Raw genomic sequence first — 18,140 nt, forward strand, 5'->3', positions numbered from 1 at the left:
TCATTGAAACATTCTTCTATAATGTTATAATAGTCGTTAGACATAAAGAATCGATAATCGTCATCAAAGCTATTTTCAAGATTGAAACGTCATCATGACTTTCGTCACGGGTAAAGATGAAGATGGTTAAAGCAAAATCTTACCAACACGTATTTCGAGAAAAAGATAGGCGAGTAAACTCGGCTTGAAATAGCAAATGTGTATGTATGAAAACTATCATACTTATACGACTTTTGTCTCAAGAGTAGGAGATAGAGTAGATAGAATTTGAGTGACAAGATAAGTTCAAGTCTCCACATACCTTTTGGTCGGATGAAGTTCCACTGGTTCCTTGAGTAGTTCTTCGTATTTGCAAGATAATCTCCATGGAGTCTGGAGCTCAACTATTCCTAACTATCCTAGACCGAGACTTAGTCATAAGTATACTAGAAATCAAGACATATAGGTTTGATCACTAATATTGACAAACATGCTTGAGATAGCAACACATGCGAATTCGACCGAGCAATGCTCTAACAAGAAGAAAGGGAAAATTGTATTGAAAATTAACAGTCATCGAAAAGTTGAGAGTTAAAAAGAAGAGAAGTACAAATATATTAGGGACTACTTAAAGGATATTAGGTACTACTTACAGCTGGATCCCAATTATAAATCAAAGTACTCAAAAATAAATCCTCGAAAATCTTAGTATTCATAGCTTAATTAAATAAAGTGCATTCGACTGAAATGATAATCTGATCAAGGCATTTTTTGCTATGTCCATAAAGTCTACCATTACGCTCATTCTAAATGTTCCACCATATAGTGAACGGCAATAAACCCCAAGTCTGCTTGATTATGTTCTTGTTTTTCTTTCAAGAACATTTTCATATATTATACTTTATGGATTCAGCAAATACCCATATAACTCCAAACTATCAAGAAAATAATGCCAAACTCTCCTAGTTTTATTGAAATGGAGAAATAGATGGATATTAGTCTCTGGAGCAAAAACACACAACAAACAAGCACTAGAATTATCTTGCAAGCTCTCAACAGATAATCAAGTGTTGGAGCTACATGATAACAAAGAGTATATACTAGAAAGAACGGCTTTATTAGAGGCACTTTAGGATTCCAGACTTGCTTGTGAGAAAAAATCAGGAAGCCATCCACATCAAGAGAAAAATAACAGTTATTCAATGTGAAAATCATCACCCAAATCCTATTTTCAGTCATCATTCACATTGGAGGAGATAATTGTAGCTGAAACTTCACCTACGTATTGAAGCAGCCTACTTCCTCTTTATTTAATCTTCTCATAAAATTGAAATTCCAAGCACCTTGTGAAGACACCATATCTGATACTAGAAGATTCTTAGTGAAAAAGCGAGGGTCTAACAACCTCACCCAATATTTTGATTAGCAATCTGTATGGACTAACTCCAATATACTTTCTAGAGAATCAACTAGACAGTCAGACTCAATCTAGATAAAAGTATATCAAAGATTAATATCTCAATCTCTCGATTTGATTTTTACTCAAGCAAATGGAAATTTGCGAGTCTTTATCAAATACCAGAGAGATAAACTTGGAAGGTACCAAAGGCCAATATCCAAGTGTCAATCAATTTAAATCAACAAACAAAGGTTGGATATTCTAATTGATTGATCTTAACGCACAACCTGTGATATTTCAATTATATAACAAAAGATAATGCGGAATAGAAATAACACAGACACCAGAAATTTTGTTAACGAGGAAACCGCAAATGCAGAAAAACACCGAGACCTAGTCCATATTGGACACCACACTGTATTAAGCCGCTACAGACACTAGCCTACTACAAACTAACTTCGGTCTGGACTGTAGTTGAACCCTAATCAATATCACACTGATTCAAGGTACAGTTGCGCTCCTTACGTCTCTGATCCCAGCAGGATACTACACACTTGATTCCCTTAGCTGATCTCACCTACAACCAAGAGTTTCTACGACCCAAAGTCGGAGACTTTAACAAACAAATCTTTATCACACAGAAAAGTTTATGATGATAGATAAATCTGTCTCCCACAGATAAACCTAAGAGTTTTGTTCTGTCTTTTGATAAAATCAAGGTGAACAGAAACCAATTGATAACCCAGACTTATATTCCCGAAGAACATCCTAGAATTATCAATCACCTCACAGTAATCTAAATCGTGTGGTAGCGAAACTAGATATTGCGGAATCACAAATGATGAGACGAAGATGTTTGTGATTTCTTTTTATCTTTCCATATCGGAGATATAATATCAAGTCAATTATTCAATTGAACTCGTAAGATAGAAAATGGCAATATTAGATCGCTCAACTACAAGAGAAGTAGTTTCTTCTGGCTTCACAATCCCAATGAAAGTCTTTCAGTCGTTAACCTACAGGGTCTCGAGAAGAAACCTAAGGTTAAAGGAGAATCGACTCTAGCAAAACCAACTAGTATCACACAAGAGGTGTGGGGATTATTTTTTCCAGATGCTAGATGTATCCTTTATATAGTTTTCAAATCAGGATTCGCAATCCAAGTTACCTTGGTAACAAAGCATTCAATATTCACCGTTAGATGAAAAGCCTGATTTAACCAAGCTAATATCTTTCAACAGTTAGATCGAAACTTAGCTTGTCACACACAAATGAAATGTATTTCATTTAGGTTTGATTAACCATACCTAAACGTGTACACTTAGTTGGTTCACAAATGGTTAACCGATAGTTAGCCATATGAGCGCTTCCATATTAACCGTATTCATTTTCTTCACATAACTAGTTCAAATGACTTATAAGAACTAGTTGAAGAGTTGTTAAATTGCTTAGCTCTTTATGAATAGACACAATTGAGACAAAATCGGTTTGATTCACTTGAATCAACTCATGATCAATATATCCACGGTTTGCAAAGATTGGATTCCTTATTGATTTATTGTTTAAGTTCATGATCTTCCGATTTGAGAAATATAACCAGCTTGGGTACGCGTACGGGTACGTGTACCATAGCTACCGGATTTGAATTTAGAAACTCAGCAGAAATTTTCGGTCGAAAACTTCCGTGGGTACGTGTACGGATATGCGTACCTAAGGTGACTGGTTTAACAGTTTGCAAACTTACAAACTCAGCAGAAATTTTCGGTTCGAAAACTTCCGCTGGTACGCGTACCCAACCTATATGCACACATATGCACACTCTTGGTTTCCGTCACATGGATTTATACACTAATGTGCGAACACACTATATATGCTCATTATCCATAGTTGGTTACGTAATCTCAACTCTACATTTCAATCATTGAAACATTCTTCTATAGTGTTATAACAGTCGTTATTCACAACAATCGTCATCAAAGCTATTTTCAAGATTGAAACGTCATCATGAATTTCGTCACGGGTTAAGATGAAAAGTGGTTAAAGCGAAAGCTTACCAACACATATTTCGAGAAAAAGATAGGCGAGTAAACTCGGTTCGAAATAGCAAATGTGTATGTATGAAAACTATCATACTTATACGACTTTTTCTCAAGAGTAGGAGATAGAGTAGACTTTTGAGTGATAGATAAGTTCAAGTCTCCGCACGCCTTTTAGTCGGATGAAGTTCCACTGGTTCCTTGAGTAGTTTTTCGTCTTCGTAAGATGATCGTCGTGGAATCTGGAGCTCAACTACACTAAACTGTCCTAAACCGAGACTTAGCTATAAGTAGTTTATAAATCAAGACATATAGTTTTGACAACTAAACTTGATAAACATGCTTGAGATAGCAAGGCATGCGGATTCGACCGACTTAGTCCTTTAAATTTTAAAAATATGAGAAAATCTTTCTTTTAGAATGACATACACCAATCCATTTATCATCCCAGAATTTAATGATCCACCCAATATTAATAATCAAGCTTGTATGCAGTTTCACATATTTTCTTGATTTTAGAATGTTTGTGCAAATACTAGAGCTACAGTTAGGGAACAAAGAATGAAACTGACCCCTAGACCCCGTGCGTATAATATTTCTCCACATCATTACCACCTAATTGTTTTCTATCAACTTTGAAACTTCCAGCATCTGTTTTTATTTTTTTTTAAATACGGATAACGAAGGATTATGAACATGTAGTTATGGATATGCCAATGTAGCTCATTAAATAACCATGAGATGATACTAAAAGTCATATATTTTATGGGTTAATATTTGTGGAATTTCCGAATTCATACTTCTTAGACGAATTATACATGTACCATTCCGAATTAATGTCATGTTACATTGAGGCAATCACTTCTTAAGCAAACATTTAGTCTGGCCATGGAATAGATTAATCTTACGTTCATTGACACTTCCTCAAAGTTTGGTCATGGTCATTTCCAGACTACATATGTGAAGGCCAAGTACTTAGGACGCATGAAGTCATAAAAGATAATCTGACATATGGGAAAAAATAGTTGTTTCATTTTTTCCGATATTAGTTTGGGCCATCCTGGTTAACTTTTTAGTTAGTTTCTATCTGTCTTAACATGGATCTATAATGACAGTTTAATTTGTTGTTTGAATTTGTCCTGATCTTTGGAAGAAGTCGTAAAGAAAATCTTGTATTAGACTACCAATATATGCTTGTCGTTTCAAAAAGTTTGCACTTCCAACGAATCTTTCTTTATCCTCTTCTTTTATTCTCCCTTTTCCCACCTTCCTCAACCATAAATAGCAAGTAATAATCCTTTGTAACTCTCCCTTAGCTAGGAGGGAGAGCAGGACGGAAGGGGGATGATTCTTAGACCGACTAAGACTTTTTTTTACTGGTGTTTTTGGATCTAATTCTGTGAGATTTTGAAGTTAAGTTGCCAGCAATTGCATCCTGCATTCATCCTTTCATACTGCATCGCATTCCTATAATCGCAATAGTATTGTTGTCTGGCTGGCAACTCTTTCCTCGAAGTTGCAGTTCGAGGGCTCAGAGAAAACTATATCGGTGCAGAGACGATCAATATCATCCACACGGATCACGCAAGATGAAGATGTCAAGATAAATGGTTGGAGGAAACCCATCATTCGTGAATTGAACAGTTCACTTCCAGGGGGAAATGTCAACCTCAAGAAGCTAAATAATTTCTTCTTGTTTCACAGAGCACTCTATTATCGTAACCTATACAGTTCATTATCACGATGCCCCAGAGATGATGAAGCGCAACAACAACTCAGTCTCATCCACGATGAGGTACGTGGAAAACACTGGTAATAACCCTTTACAGACGACTCTAGCGCCTCAGATACTATTGGCCTACCATGGAGACACAACCAAGACTCCTGCAAGGATCATGCACAAGTTTTCAATTTCCGCCACATCAATTCGAAGCTCTGACCATTCACCATGCCGGGGACTGGAGAAAACCCTATATAAAATACCTCTGTGATAATGACCTACCATCAGAAAGGAAAGAAGCAGTTCGGTTAACCCAGAGATCTAAGAGGTTCGTCTTTCACGATGGGATTCTATATCGCAAAAGTTTTAGAGGAAATCTATTGAGGTGCCTATCAGAGCATGAAATACCGATGGTCTTGAAAGAGATGCACGATGGGGAACATCAATTGAAAAGGAAATTATTTATTTGGATCCATGAGAAATATTATTGGTTGACCATGGAAGACGATGTAGCCACCTATGTTCAGAAGTGTCACCAATGCCAGGTCCACGATAACCCCACGCACACTCCTTGACTTCCATTACATTCAGTAAGCAGTCCACGGCCATTTTATAGCTGGGGACTGGACATTATTGGAAAGATTAACCCTGCATCGTCAAAGCAACATGAATACATTATCACTGGAACTAAGTACTTCACCAAGTGGGTTTAATCCATCTCTTTCCGAAGCACTACCGGCATTACCATTGCAACGTTTATCAAGGAACATATCATATGCATATTTGGTGTTCCTAAGCATATCATTACAGATAATGGTACCCAATTTGCAAACAAGCACGTAGCTGAGCTACTCTATGAGTACAACATTAAGCAAATTTTCTCTACACCATACTATCCGCAAGGGAATAGGAAAGCAGAGAGTACTAACAAGACTTTGATTCGGATTCTTAGTTGAACAGTGCATGACAATCCAAGGACTTGGCACGAGCAATTACCTGTGGAATTGTGGGCGTATCAGATTGCTCCAAGTAGTTCAACCGGAACTTCACCTTATTCCCTTGTCTACGGTGCAGACGCTATCATTCCAGCTTAAATCCGGATCTCTTCAGTGAGGATTGCAATGGCCAGTGGAGCGCAATGGGACGAAACTGAAGTATCAAACGCCAGAGTTGCTGACCTAGGGATGCTCGAATCAAGAAGGTCCAAGGTTGAGAAATATAAAGATGCATACATACGAAGGGTTTCTAAAGCATATGACAAAACGGTAAAATCCAAAACTTTTTAAGTAGGAAATCTAGTACTGAAAACTGTCGAATAGATCAGTATGGGTCTAATTTAAAAGAGCATAATAAAGAATCTGAATCATTCCTCCCTCTCTCGTTCTCCCTATCTCCATTTCCAAAGCGACATGGGGAGTTACATGTATCTGATCTTTTTCTTAAAACCCTAATTTTATTTTCAATTATTTTTTTTAAAATCAATTCAAAATATAGGATTAAATCTAGATGTTCTTAACCATGTTTTGTGCTGATTTTATTAAATCTTTGTTGTTAAATTCTTTTTAGATGGCAAGAATTAGATAACCTTTTCTAGGAATTTTCCTTAGCTTCATATAAGTAGGACTTACTCTTTATATAGATTCATTCTTGTATGCAGATTGCCTTACTACTTTAAACTTAAGAACTTTCTCTCTGAATTTAACTTATGTTTTTTAAAAAAATGATGAAACAAATTACCTGGATTGTGCAAGGATGTGGAAATCCTTTCACTCAAAACCATTTAAAACAACTTATCGACTCTGAAAAACCAGAAATCTTATTTCTTTCAGAAACTAAATCTCAAAGGTCCTTAGTGAAATCTTTACTATCTGCATTCCCTAATACCCACATTGTTGATCCAATATGAAAAGCAGGAGGTTTAGCTATAGATTGGATTGATGGTTTCATTTTGAAATAATTCAATGCAATTTAAATATGATTAACATAATAGTCCAAACACATTTCAACTCAAAATAATGGATCATTACTTGCTTTTATGGAAGTCCTTACCCAGCTAATAGGAACATTGCTGGGGACTTTATTGATATGATAACATAACAAGTACAAACAAAATGAAATGGCATGGGTTTTGATATATAGGAGATTCGAACTTAATTTTTGACCAATCTGAGAAACTCTAGGAGGCCTACCTTTCAACAAAAAATAAAATGAGTATTATGCAGATATTCTGCAAAAAGCGGGACTATTAGACTTAGGATATACATGATATGATTTACCTGGAATTACAATATAAAGGGTTGTGCAACCATTCAAGAAAGGTTAGACAGAGATGTAGCTAATATACATTGGAATTTACAATTTCCTAAAGCCACTTTAATACACTTAGTTGCAGTGGGTTCTGACCATAGTTTCTCTATCTTTGGACAATGCTTATGAAAAACCAAATTTGATTTTCAAGTTCTACGCCACTTAGCAAAAAAAAAAAACAAACTTATTGTGTCCAATTAGTTCAAAACTCTTCGAGTTGGAACCATGTTATCTTAGACTCTCCAGCAAACTATTTAGTAGATAATCTTCAGAATTTAGGTCGTCAACTGCTTGACTGAAAAAAAATGTTTTTGGTTTACCAGCTAAACAAATCAAAAAAAACTCTACAACAAATAGATAATTTAATCCTTTCTACCTACATTTATAAAAAATAATCCAAGAAAAACTATAACATCTGGAAAAACTATATGATACGCAAGAAGCTCTAGCTAAATAACAATCAAGAGATAACATAGTGACTTCGGGGGAGAAAGACACCAAATGTTTCCATACAGTAACCCTCGGGAGAAGATAATGAAACACGATTGAATGTTTGAAAAATAGCGATGATGAAATAACTTTCAACAAGTTGGAAATCCACTCTACACTAAATGATAATTTCCGAAACCTTTTTTCTGCTAATGGAAATGACAATAACCATCTGGATGATATCTTTAGTATTATTTAACCGGAGGTCTCTAATGCTAAAAACTTAAATAGTGTCTCAACTAAGGAGGAAATTTTTCATGTTCTAAAATAAATGAAACCCAATAAGTATCTTGGGCCGGACGAATTTCATGCCAGTTTTTTAAACATAATTTGGCTATTGTAGGTGATCAAGTAATGAAAACTATTCAACACTTTTTCAAAACAGGAATTTTGCATCAAGACCTAAACAAAACATTTCTTTTCCTCATTTCCAAATTAGACAACTCAAAAATCCAAGTCAATTCATCCCAATACGACTCTGTAACACCACGTACAAAATAATAGCAAAAGTTTTAGCAAATATGATTAAACCAATCTTAGATAAAATAATCTCTCCTTTCCAAGATGGTTTTTTTTATCAAAAAGACAAATTTTTTTTCTTTAATAATCAACCATTGGTATTTCATTCCATTAAGAAACGTTTACATGATGGTTTTGAAGCAAAAAGAGTACATCATAAACATGAAACAAATACAATAAAAGATGCAAAACGTAAATAAATCGTGAAGAGAAAGAGCGAACCACAACGATAGCACCCAAATCTTGTATGGAGAGATTGGAGAAGGAATGGTACTCGAATCACGGTTCGACCATTTTGATTTATTTTCTTCTTGGAAAAGAGATACCCCTATTAGAAAGTAGTGATTTTCCCAAAAACTCATGTTTAGCGAGAAGCCCAGAAACTGTAGATCTATTATTCTGTTGAAGAAGAACTTGATCTTGCCTCCGTCAAATCGCTTGATGTACTTATATCTAAAAAACCCGAATCACAAACAAATCTATAAAAAGAAACACTATAAAGTGTAGACAAAATCGCCATAATAGCGAAGAAAATTATTCAAAACGTAAAGTAAAACTAAAAACAAGAAATCTTTGCTTAGATCTAGCCCCTAAAGGACTAGATCTGAGCAAAGGAGAAAGAAGATGATAACTTTTCTTCAAAGTTTTTGAGAAGGGAGAGAGAAGAGAGAGGAGAGATTAAGAAAGTCCACCCTAAACATCAACATATGATGGCTAGAATCCTCAAAATAAAAAAGATAGACCTGAAAGATTCTTTCTTAGGAGCACCTTTGTTCATAGATAAATCAAAGATAAAAACCTTTGAAATAATAATCGAAAAATGGAACACAAATTTCAAGGCTGGAAAAGGAAGGTTTTATCCCAATCTAGTAAAATGGTTTGAAACAAAATTTTTTTAGCCAACATACCTATGTTTCAGATGGGTCGTTTCGTATTACAAAAAAAAATCAATAATAAAATAAATGTAATACAAAGAGATTTTTGGTGGGGGAGGGAAGTAAAGGCGAAAGGTTTTTATCCCAAAGCTTGATCTTGTATTTGTAAACCATTACACAAAGGGGATTAGGTTTTGGAAATGCAAAACACATGAACCTAGCGATGATTGCAAAACTGTAATGGAGACTACTAACTGAACCAAACTCTCTATGGGCTTCCCAGTTGAAGCTTAAATATTTTAGGAAAAAATCTACAACAGATTTTTTCCTAATAGCTCTTGGGTGTGGAAATGCATACGCAGAGGAATAAAACTGATAGAGCAAAACTTTGTATGGGAGGTAGGAGATATAAACATCTGGGAGGATTTGTGGATCCCCGATTTCAATGAAAACCTTAACCAATACCGTAACGATACAAACAATCATTTAACACCTGTGGATGATCTTTTAGATCATGTCACTAAAAAGTGGAATGAAATTTTAATCTTTTCAATGTTCCTAAACACTATATCAAAAAGGATACACAACATAAGAGTTTTCTTAAACAAGAATAATACAGCCAAATCTGATAAACTACGTTGGTTATTAATAGAATTGGGAGAATTTTCAGTTAAATCAATTTATGCAAAATTGGGGGAAGCTAGGATAAATGTCAATAACCTAAATATGACAGATAAATTTTGAAAAGACCTGTGGAAACTAAATGTCTCACAAAGGATCAAAAACTTTACTTGGAAATGTCCGTAGAATGCAATTTCGACAAACTCAAAACTTGCTAAATACATGAAAGATATATCACATAACTGTCCTTTTGGATGTAGAGAAAATGAAACCACAGAACATGTTTTCTTTCACTGCCCTTTTTCCAAATCAGTATGAAGTTAGCTCCTAACCCAGTACGTCTCAATTTTTCCAATAATGTTAGTTTTTTGAATATATTAAGTCTTGGTTAAAAAAACCACACAATCTGATCCGCTTAGAGATAATAATAACCAAAATGTGGTTTATTTGGAAAGAAAGATGTAACAGAGTGTTTCAAGGAACACAAAAGAATGCAATTCAATTAGCAATGGATTTTCAAAGACATATACAATTCAGGCAGAATCTTAGCAGCACAGAAATGAATAACAACTTTAGGAAGAAAGCTTTACATAAAAATAATGAAGAATGAAAATTTCCAGGAATTAATAAACATAAAATTAATGTCGATGTTGTTTGGATTTCTAGTGATAAACCAACTAGTTTTGTTATAATTCTTAGAGATGCAGGTGAATTTGAACAAGGAAGAGCATGACCTTGCAGAGCAACATCCCCAGAAAAAACAGAAGCAATAGGTCTGTTGCAGGCAGCCAAATGGACTAAGGAACACAATTTCAATAATTTCAGCATCGAAGGAGATTGCGGAAATCTTTTGGACTATTTAAATAGGAAACCATTGACTTTATCCTGGCAGAATCAAGCGATAATGGAGGAAGTAAAAAAGGAAATCAGTTTTGTTCCAATTTTTTAGGTTTTATTTTTGTTCACAGAACTGCAAACACGGTAGTATACCTTTTAGCAGCAGGAGGCAAAATAATTTATTTTTAACTTAAATTAAAATTATCTCCCACCATCCTGTATTAGTTCGTTCAGCTTTATTAGTATTTAATCTAATGCTAGGAAGGAGCAGACTCATTCCACATTAGATGGCTCAATTAATCATGTTTTAAGGATTACTAACTCCCAAGTTTTTGATAAAAAAAACTCCCTAAGTTAATCGGTTAATGAATTACCTATTTGGGAAAAAAAGAAAAAGAACTACCAATATATGCGGTACACTTTATTGTGAGCAGCCTATCATTTACATGCTACTCAAAAAAGGATTCACGACGTCTGATTTACCGCCATTCAACCCGGTCCGGCTACGATGGGAACGAGCCGCATATTCTAAGCATGCGTCCCCATTTCCCTATGCGACACGTGATCTCCCCAACAAGCATTAGATATGTACAACGGTTTTGCAAATTAAAACTTAATTAATTCTTTGTCAATTACTATATAGCCTTTATTTACCTAAATTACAACCGAACCTATTAATGTTCTTTTATTTTGCTGCTCTGCTAATTTACTTGCGTCTTTGTGCCTGTTTACAGATTCTTTTCTCTTAATCTTCTTTCTCCTTTAGGGAAAAATAAATAAATCTTGACATTTCTTTTTGCTAAATAAGATTACATCATGACTTACTTTGATTTGTTCTTCCAAACCATCGTTCTTCTTTTTTTTTTCCTCTTGTATATAATTGTTGATCCTTTTTTTTATCTTACCATTTTTGATTATAAAAACTCCATTTTTGAGTAAAGAAGAACTAAACTTGGTGGCGAACTTAAGATGGGTCGCCTATAACTGATTTAAAATATTTTCCTATCATCGATTATAACATCTTATTTTATTATAGTTTATTGATTTGATTAGTTCTATAAAATATATTTTGAACATGGTACCAAATCAATGAAAACGGAGAGGAAAACCATAGTTTACTTATTTATGTTCTGCACATGATACCAAATTAATGAAAATGGAGAGGAAATTATGGAAAGAATATAAACGCGATCACTTGAGTTAAGGGAATGAGGGGTATAACAGTAAGAGATAAAGAAGTAGTTAATGGCTAATTTTCCGCAAACAATATTAATGCTCGTAGTCTTGTATGAAGATGACGTGTCACATAGAGAAGTGGGGGCGCATAATTGGAATATGCGGCCCGTTCCCATCCTAGCCGGACCCAACCAACCCAACATGTCATCTGATGTATTTCGGGTTTTCGGAAGCACCCCTAATGGAAGTACTAAATAAATCTTGATATTTATTAAACTATCATCAACTATTAGGATAATTAATATTGTTAAGGTCATAATAATAAGAGTTCAATCTTATAAGGAAAAGATCCACAGAAAACAACATAGACAAGTTTCAAAGAGAAGGAAAAGAAAAAAAACTATCGTCATCCCCGTTTAGTAATATAGACAAATTGAATGGTTCAGTGCTGAGAGATTAATTTTCTGATCTAATGGTTGAGATTTAAAGCGTTGAACCAAATAACGTTGGACAGTGGTCTCAGATGACGTGGACTGTTAATCTAGCTACTAGATTAGTACTTCCATAAGAGGTTGCCCTAGCTGACGTGGATTGCTAATCTAACGGCTAGATTAGCACTCATAGGACTTGGCCTAAACAAAAACCAGCGTACACGGCAAATTTTGAGTCAGATGACTGAGTCAGATTCAAATGCGATGAGTCAGGTGGTTCAGAATAAAAGAAAAACAAACACACTTTTAATTTTTTCGCGTTCAGAGTTCCAGACATCCAGTAAAGTAAACTTTACATTTTCTTCTTCATCTTCTTTCAGATCTTATTGTGTTCATTATTTTTGTTAACTGTGCGAAGTATATCAGATTAATTTTCAAGTTAAAAATCTAGGTTAGTGTGGAAACAGCGAACTGAAGACATTTATTTCTCTGATTTTCTTTGGGAGGGGGAGGTTGTAACACGGATTTGAATTGGAGCTCCGATCTTCTCGGGGTTTTAATCAGGAATGATACTTCAAATATCCATATTGAATTCCAGGAGAAGTTGAACTGTCTAATTTAGATAGTTGTTAAAATAATGTTTTGGAGAGACCGAGAAAGGGAAAGCAACGAGTCAAATGGAGGTCCTCCTTGTGGGCAGATCAGAGTACTTTTAGTTGGAGATTCAGGTATCTATCTATTTATTACTTTGATTATTCCCCTTTTTAGGGATTTTGAGGTGTTTATCCATATTCCATATTAGAGTTAGATTTGAAATCCCTTAAAATCACCTTACATTATTTGAACCATTGATTGACACATTACAATGAAAGATGTTAAGCTACATCATTTAAGATATAGTTTTCTACCTCAAAACACTGTGTGCTAGTACTCTATGTAGTAAGAGAGGTATTGACAAACTTGTTATGGTCACATTGCTTGATATTATCTGCATGTCAGTGTGAAGAAGAGTATTAGCATCTTCTTAGATATGTGGAATTGTAGGAAACAACCTCTGGCAGTGTGCTTTGTTACTTCAAGTACCCATTGTTCTGTCTGGATAACAAAGAAATCTTTAGATCTATCCGGCATACAATCAATTCCGATGTTGTGCTTGTGTGCTTGGTATATTCTATTTAGTGAAATTAAACGCTATATTCTCTTGTTTAGAAAGTATGACACTTTTCGCTACCTTCATGTATGCTTTAACTTCTTTACTCTCGTGAACTTTGTTTCTGAGTATCATTCTGTTAGCAGGTGTGGGAAAATCGTCACTGGTTCAGCTCATTGTTAATGGTTCGTCTATTGCTCGTCCTTCTCAAACAGTGGGGTGTTCAGTAAGTGTGAAGGTAAGGTCGATGTAGGTTTTCTTCAAGGCATTTTGAAGCTGCTAATACTTAAAGCTATTCATCGACATTTTACTTACTTTTCACATCCAGCATACAACTTATGGAAGCTCTGGTAGCTCTTCTAATAGCATTAAAGGTGATTCAGAAAGGGACTTCTTTGTTGAACTTTGGGATATCTCAGGACACGAGCGGTACAAAGATTGCCGATCTCTTTTCTATTCGCAGATTAATGGTGAGGAACGATTTCTAGTTGTTTAAGTTTCTTTAAGGCCTAAAACACTACATCATAAATTACCAAGAAGAACATGTAGTACTGTCAGGTGTTCCTAGAGCTGATTTCAAGTAGACTATTACATTGTCAGATCACATCACTGTAGAACATGTAACTCCCCGAGCAGTATTTGAAAAGAATGGTGGGAAAGATGTTTGATTCTTTTTCAAGTCGGCTTCTATAATTTTGTAATAGTGTAATGCCTGTAAACCTACTGAAATATGGCATTTTCATTTTTCTTTGACTTGCATACAGGTGTTATATTCGTCTACGATCTCTCCCAACCAAGGACAAAAAAGAGTTTGCAGAAGTGGGCAGTTGAAATCTCAGCAAATGGATCATTCTCAGCTCCTTTAGGATCTGGAGGTCCTGGTGGCCTACCTGTACCATACATTGTTATTGGCAACAAAGCAGATGTTGCAGCAAAAGAGGGCCCACGAGGAAGCAGTGGAAATCTTGTCGACGCTGCTCGCCAGTGGGTGGAAAAACAAGGTTTGCTCCCATCTAGCGACGAACTTCCACTGACTGAGAGCTTTCCAGGCAGTGGAGCGCTTCTTGCTGTAAGAAATCCAAAAATTAAGAATGTTTAGCTTCTATTCATAATTGGAATTGAATAACTGAATGCAGTAGAAAGAATATTAAAATATAATTGGAGTTTCAGGTTTTAAACAGCTGCTCTAGAATTAGCATGCTATAGCAAATTAAAGATGAAAGTTATGAAATGCTAAAAATAAATCAAATCTTATATCTTCTTAATTATTGGTTGTGCTTTTGTTTATAGATTCAGCTTCACTTGGAGTCCCCCTTTAACTTTTGGTGTATCTTTGCAGGCGGCTAAAGAAGCAAGATTTGACAAGGAAGCTGTGACAAAATTCTTTCGCATGGTCAGTATATTGGTGTTTCATCAGTTTACACCACAAAACTACTATTATTGTCTTGGTAAACAGTAACTTGTCGACTAACATATCCGGAACTCTTTTGCAGTTGATCAGGAGAAGATATTTCTCCGAAGAATTACCTGCATCAAATCCATGGTCTGTTAGTCCATCTCAGAGACCTGTTCACCATTCAGGAGATAGTTTGAGCGATGATGATCATTATCGCAAAGCTCAAAAGTAAACTCTTGCTACTGAACCATCATAATTGTGTCTATTAATAGATTGGTCAAAAATTATAATTAACCTTGTTTTTAACACACATGATTCTGGCCGCACTCCCTCTCTCACTCTTCCTTGGACTCACAAAACAATCCTTTTCAAAATTTTAGATACACTGCTAAATTTCCTTTATAAACTACTGCTGCCAGCTTTCCGGCACTTTTTCATGTTCAGATGCTTATTTATTTCACCTGCAGAAAGAATATGTGGACGAGGCTCCTTATAACTTTCTTTTTCTTCTCCCCTGTCTACAGTTTAAGCGGTGATCCGTACAAGTATAACATGCTTCCTCCCCTTCCAGCTCAAAGGAACCTGACACCACCTCCGACGCTTTATCCCCAACAACCTGTGTCTGTTTCTGACAACTATCACCTCCCAAGATTTGCCATGTCAGCTGGGTCTCAAGAGGTTGGTAACTCAAGGTCTAAGAGAATGGATATTAATGTGTAATTTGTTTGACCCATCTGAACTTCTCCTGTAAGTTGCATCACTGGTTTGGATGTCGAAATCTGCATCATTCTTTTATGAGTTTGGTGGGTTTTTTCCGTATCTCATCATTAGGTTTACTGAATGCTCGAATGTATATGGATAGATGATTTATCAGTTTTCATACAAATATTGAATTTTATTCTGTAATGCTGGATACTAGAAATAACCCGTGCCGTAAGGGTATTGGTTTGATCGTGTTTTCTTCGTGATAAAGAAAATATTTATCGTGCAGCCACCTAATTATGATACAGTTACATTTTGTATCGTGCAGATCTAATGTCCATGCATACACATGCTAAAATCAACTCCCAACCCGGTAGCTTAACATATACATAAGATCGAGGGAAGTTATACAAATTACAACTGACCGAAGAGACTTAGGTAGGTGGAAACTCCTCGATGACACCAACAATCTAAATTTTTTTATGATCGTATTACTCCCAAATCAACCGGGAACTCACTTAAAACACCAATAGCCATAAAATATAATGCAATTATGATAAATTAGCCCAATATATGCCATAAAAAATAGACAAAATTAATACAATGCAATTATTATAGACTCTAAGACGAATAACAACACAAAAAGAGAAAAATCTTTGAAATTACTGACCAAAAATCTAAACTTGTAATCTAATGGATGCTTTTCATCACATCAAATTTATTAACCTATAGATTGGTTGAGTCCGATGCATAACCCAAGTTTTCAGCAAGAAAATACACATAATTCATTTTTCAAAATGATAGAAGATTACTATCTAAAACTTCGTTCCTTCGTTTATTTTTACTTTGTATATGATCCACATAGTAGACAGTGATATTCAAATCATATGAAATCAAATCTTGGTATCATCGATTGTGAAAAGCAAAACAAGAAGTTGGTCTTATTTCGTTTTAATTAAGAACACACTTTCATTAATAATACTTAGATAAAATGATTACCTAAGAAGCTATCAGCAAAACTAATATGCTTCGGAAAAAAAAACTAACAAATCAAAAAGACGAAACTCCTTTTCGAAGTTCTTGTAATATAGTTTAATGCAAAGAGACTGGTAACAAATCAGGGTTAAACCTTGCATTAGCCTTAAATACAAATAGGTAATATTTCTTTTTCAAAACCTTACTCCATAACACAACCTAATTTTTTTTTTTACACAACTTGTGAGAAATGGATTATTAACAAAATACAATGAGTCAAACATCTGAGAAAGCTACCTACCCAGGTAAAAAATTAATTAAAGAAAGAAAAACATAAATAAGAACCCGCTAATACAGAATTCAACCAAATACAGTCATGAATGAAGAAACACAAATCGCCAATTACTATGAAAGAAGTGTCCATTTGCAATAGACAACAAAACAGTAGTTGTATCATACTTCAAATCAATTCAAAAATATAATTAAACATCTAAACCCCTGACTCAATCAATAATAAATGTCACTCCATTTTATTCAATATCAAAGCCCGATGAAAAATCTTTAGCGGATATTAACGGATTGGAATCTTTACCGGGATAAGTGGGTTGAGATTTCTATTGATTTTTAAAGAAAGTTGTATTCTGATCATAACAGCCAATCACTAAGGGAAAAAAGTCACATATATATACTATCAAATAAATCAATAGTACGAATCCCCTAAGTACAAAGTTACTCACCTTTAGAACAACTATTGACTTCAATGAAACTTCCAATGGTTAAAAGCTTCCTGATTTGATGCATACGGATGAAATATGTTCTCATAACATTTCGATAAAAGAGATGTGTCTTGGATATTTATGGTAGATTTTCTCATTTATATTCGAAGACTCTTCATGTTTTGCACCCAACAAAATACGTTTTGCTGTTTTTTGTCTTGTTGATGAAGTTGTTAACATAATTGTTTTTATGCACAATTCTTTAATTTGTTGGAGTTTATTATTGTTATAATTTTTTTTATATATCATTGTTGGAGTTCAATAGATAAAGTCTCTGAGATTGATTATTATTTTTTGCAGGATCAAAAAGTTTTTTTTCCTACTTGATGAAGAAAATTCTTTACAGATATATACATCATGCTTGCGAATTCCAAAAAACAAAGATAGTCTTTCATTTTTGGATCTCTTTTACAGTTAATTTGAGTGAAAGTCCAATTAATGCAAATTTATGACGATGGAGTTTGCAACTTACATGACCGTCAGTTGTCGTAGGCTGAGATGAGACTGGGATGGTTGGATCATCCATTTGTCTCTCAAAATGTTATCCGACCATCGGTTGCTCAAAAACCCATTTTGTTTTGTATTATAGATAATTCTGTAATGTGTACTCTTTTATTTCCATTCTTTGGTAAAGGAAGTGTCCTGTATACTACTTGCAAGTAAGTTAAATTATGGATTGTTATATTACAAGTGTACTGTATCCATCCCCGTTCCACGATTAAAAAAAAATTAGTCGAGTATCCTAATAGTTT

At 34.8% G+C, this 18,140-nt stretch overlaps 1 protein-coding gene across 1 annotated transcript; it reads left to right on the forward strand.

The window, feature by feature from the left end:
* The first annotated feature begins 12,716 nt into the window (after window positions 1–12,716).
* Window positions 12,717–15,929, forward strand: LOC113357246 (small GTPase LIP1-like). The gene is made up of 7 exons (XM_026600598.1): window positions 12,717–13,117; window positions 13,686–13,777; window positions 13,868–14,009; window positions 14,304–14,608; window positions 14,879–14,932; window positions 15,033–15,163; window positions 15,460–15,929. The coding sequence occupies exons 1-7, from the start codon at window positions 13,027–13,029 to the stop codon at window positions 15,653–15,655; spliced, it is 1,011 nt and encodes a 336-aa protein (XP_026456383.1). The 5' UTR covers window positions 12,717–13,026; the 3' UTR covers window positions 15,656–15,929.
* Window positions 15,930–18,140: the final 2,211 nt, after the last annotated feature.

The sequence above is a fragment of the Papaver somniferum genome, chromosome 3, assembly GCF_003573695.1.
Source record: "Papaver somniferum cultivar HN1 chromosome 3, ASM357369v1, whole genome shotgun sequence".
Lineage (NCBI taxonomy): Eukaryota > Viridiplantae > Streptophyta > Magnoliopsida > Ranunculales > Papaveraceae > Papaver > Papaver somniferum.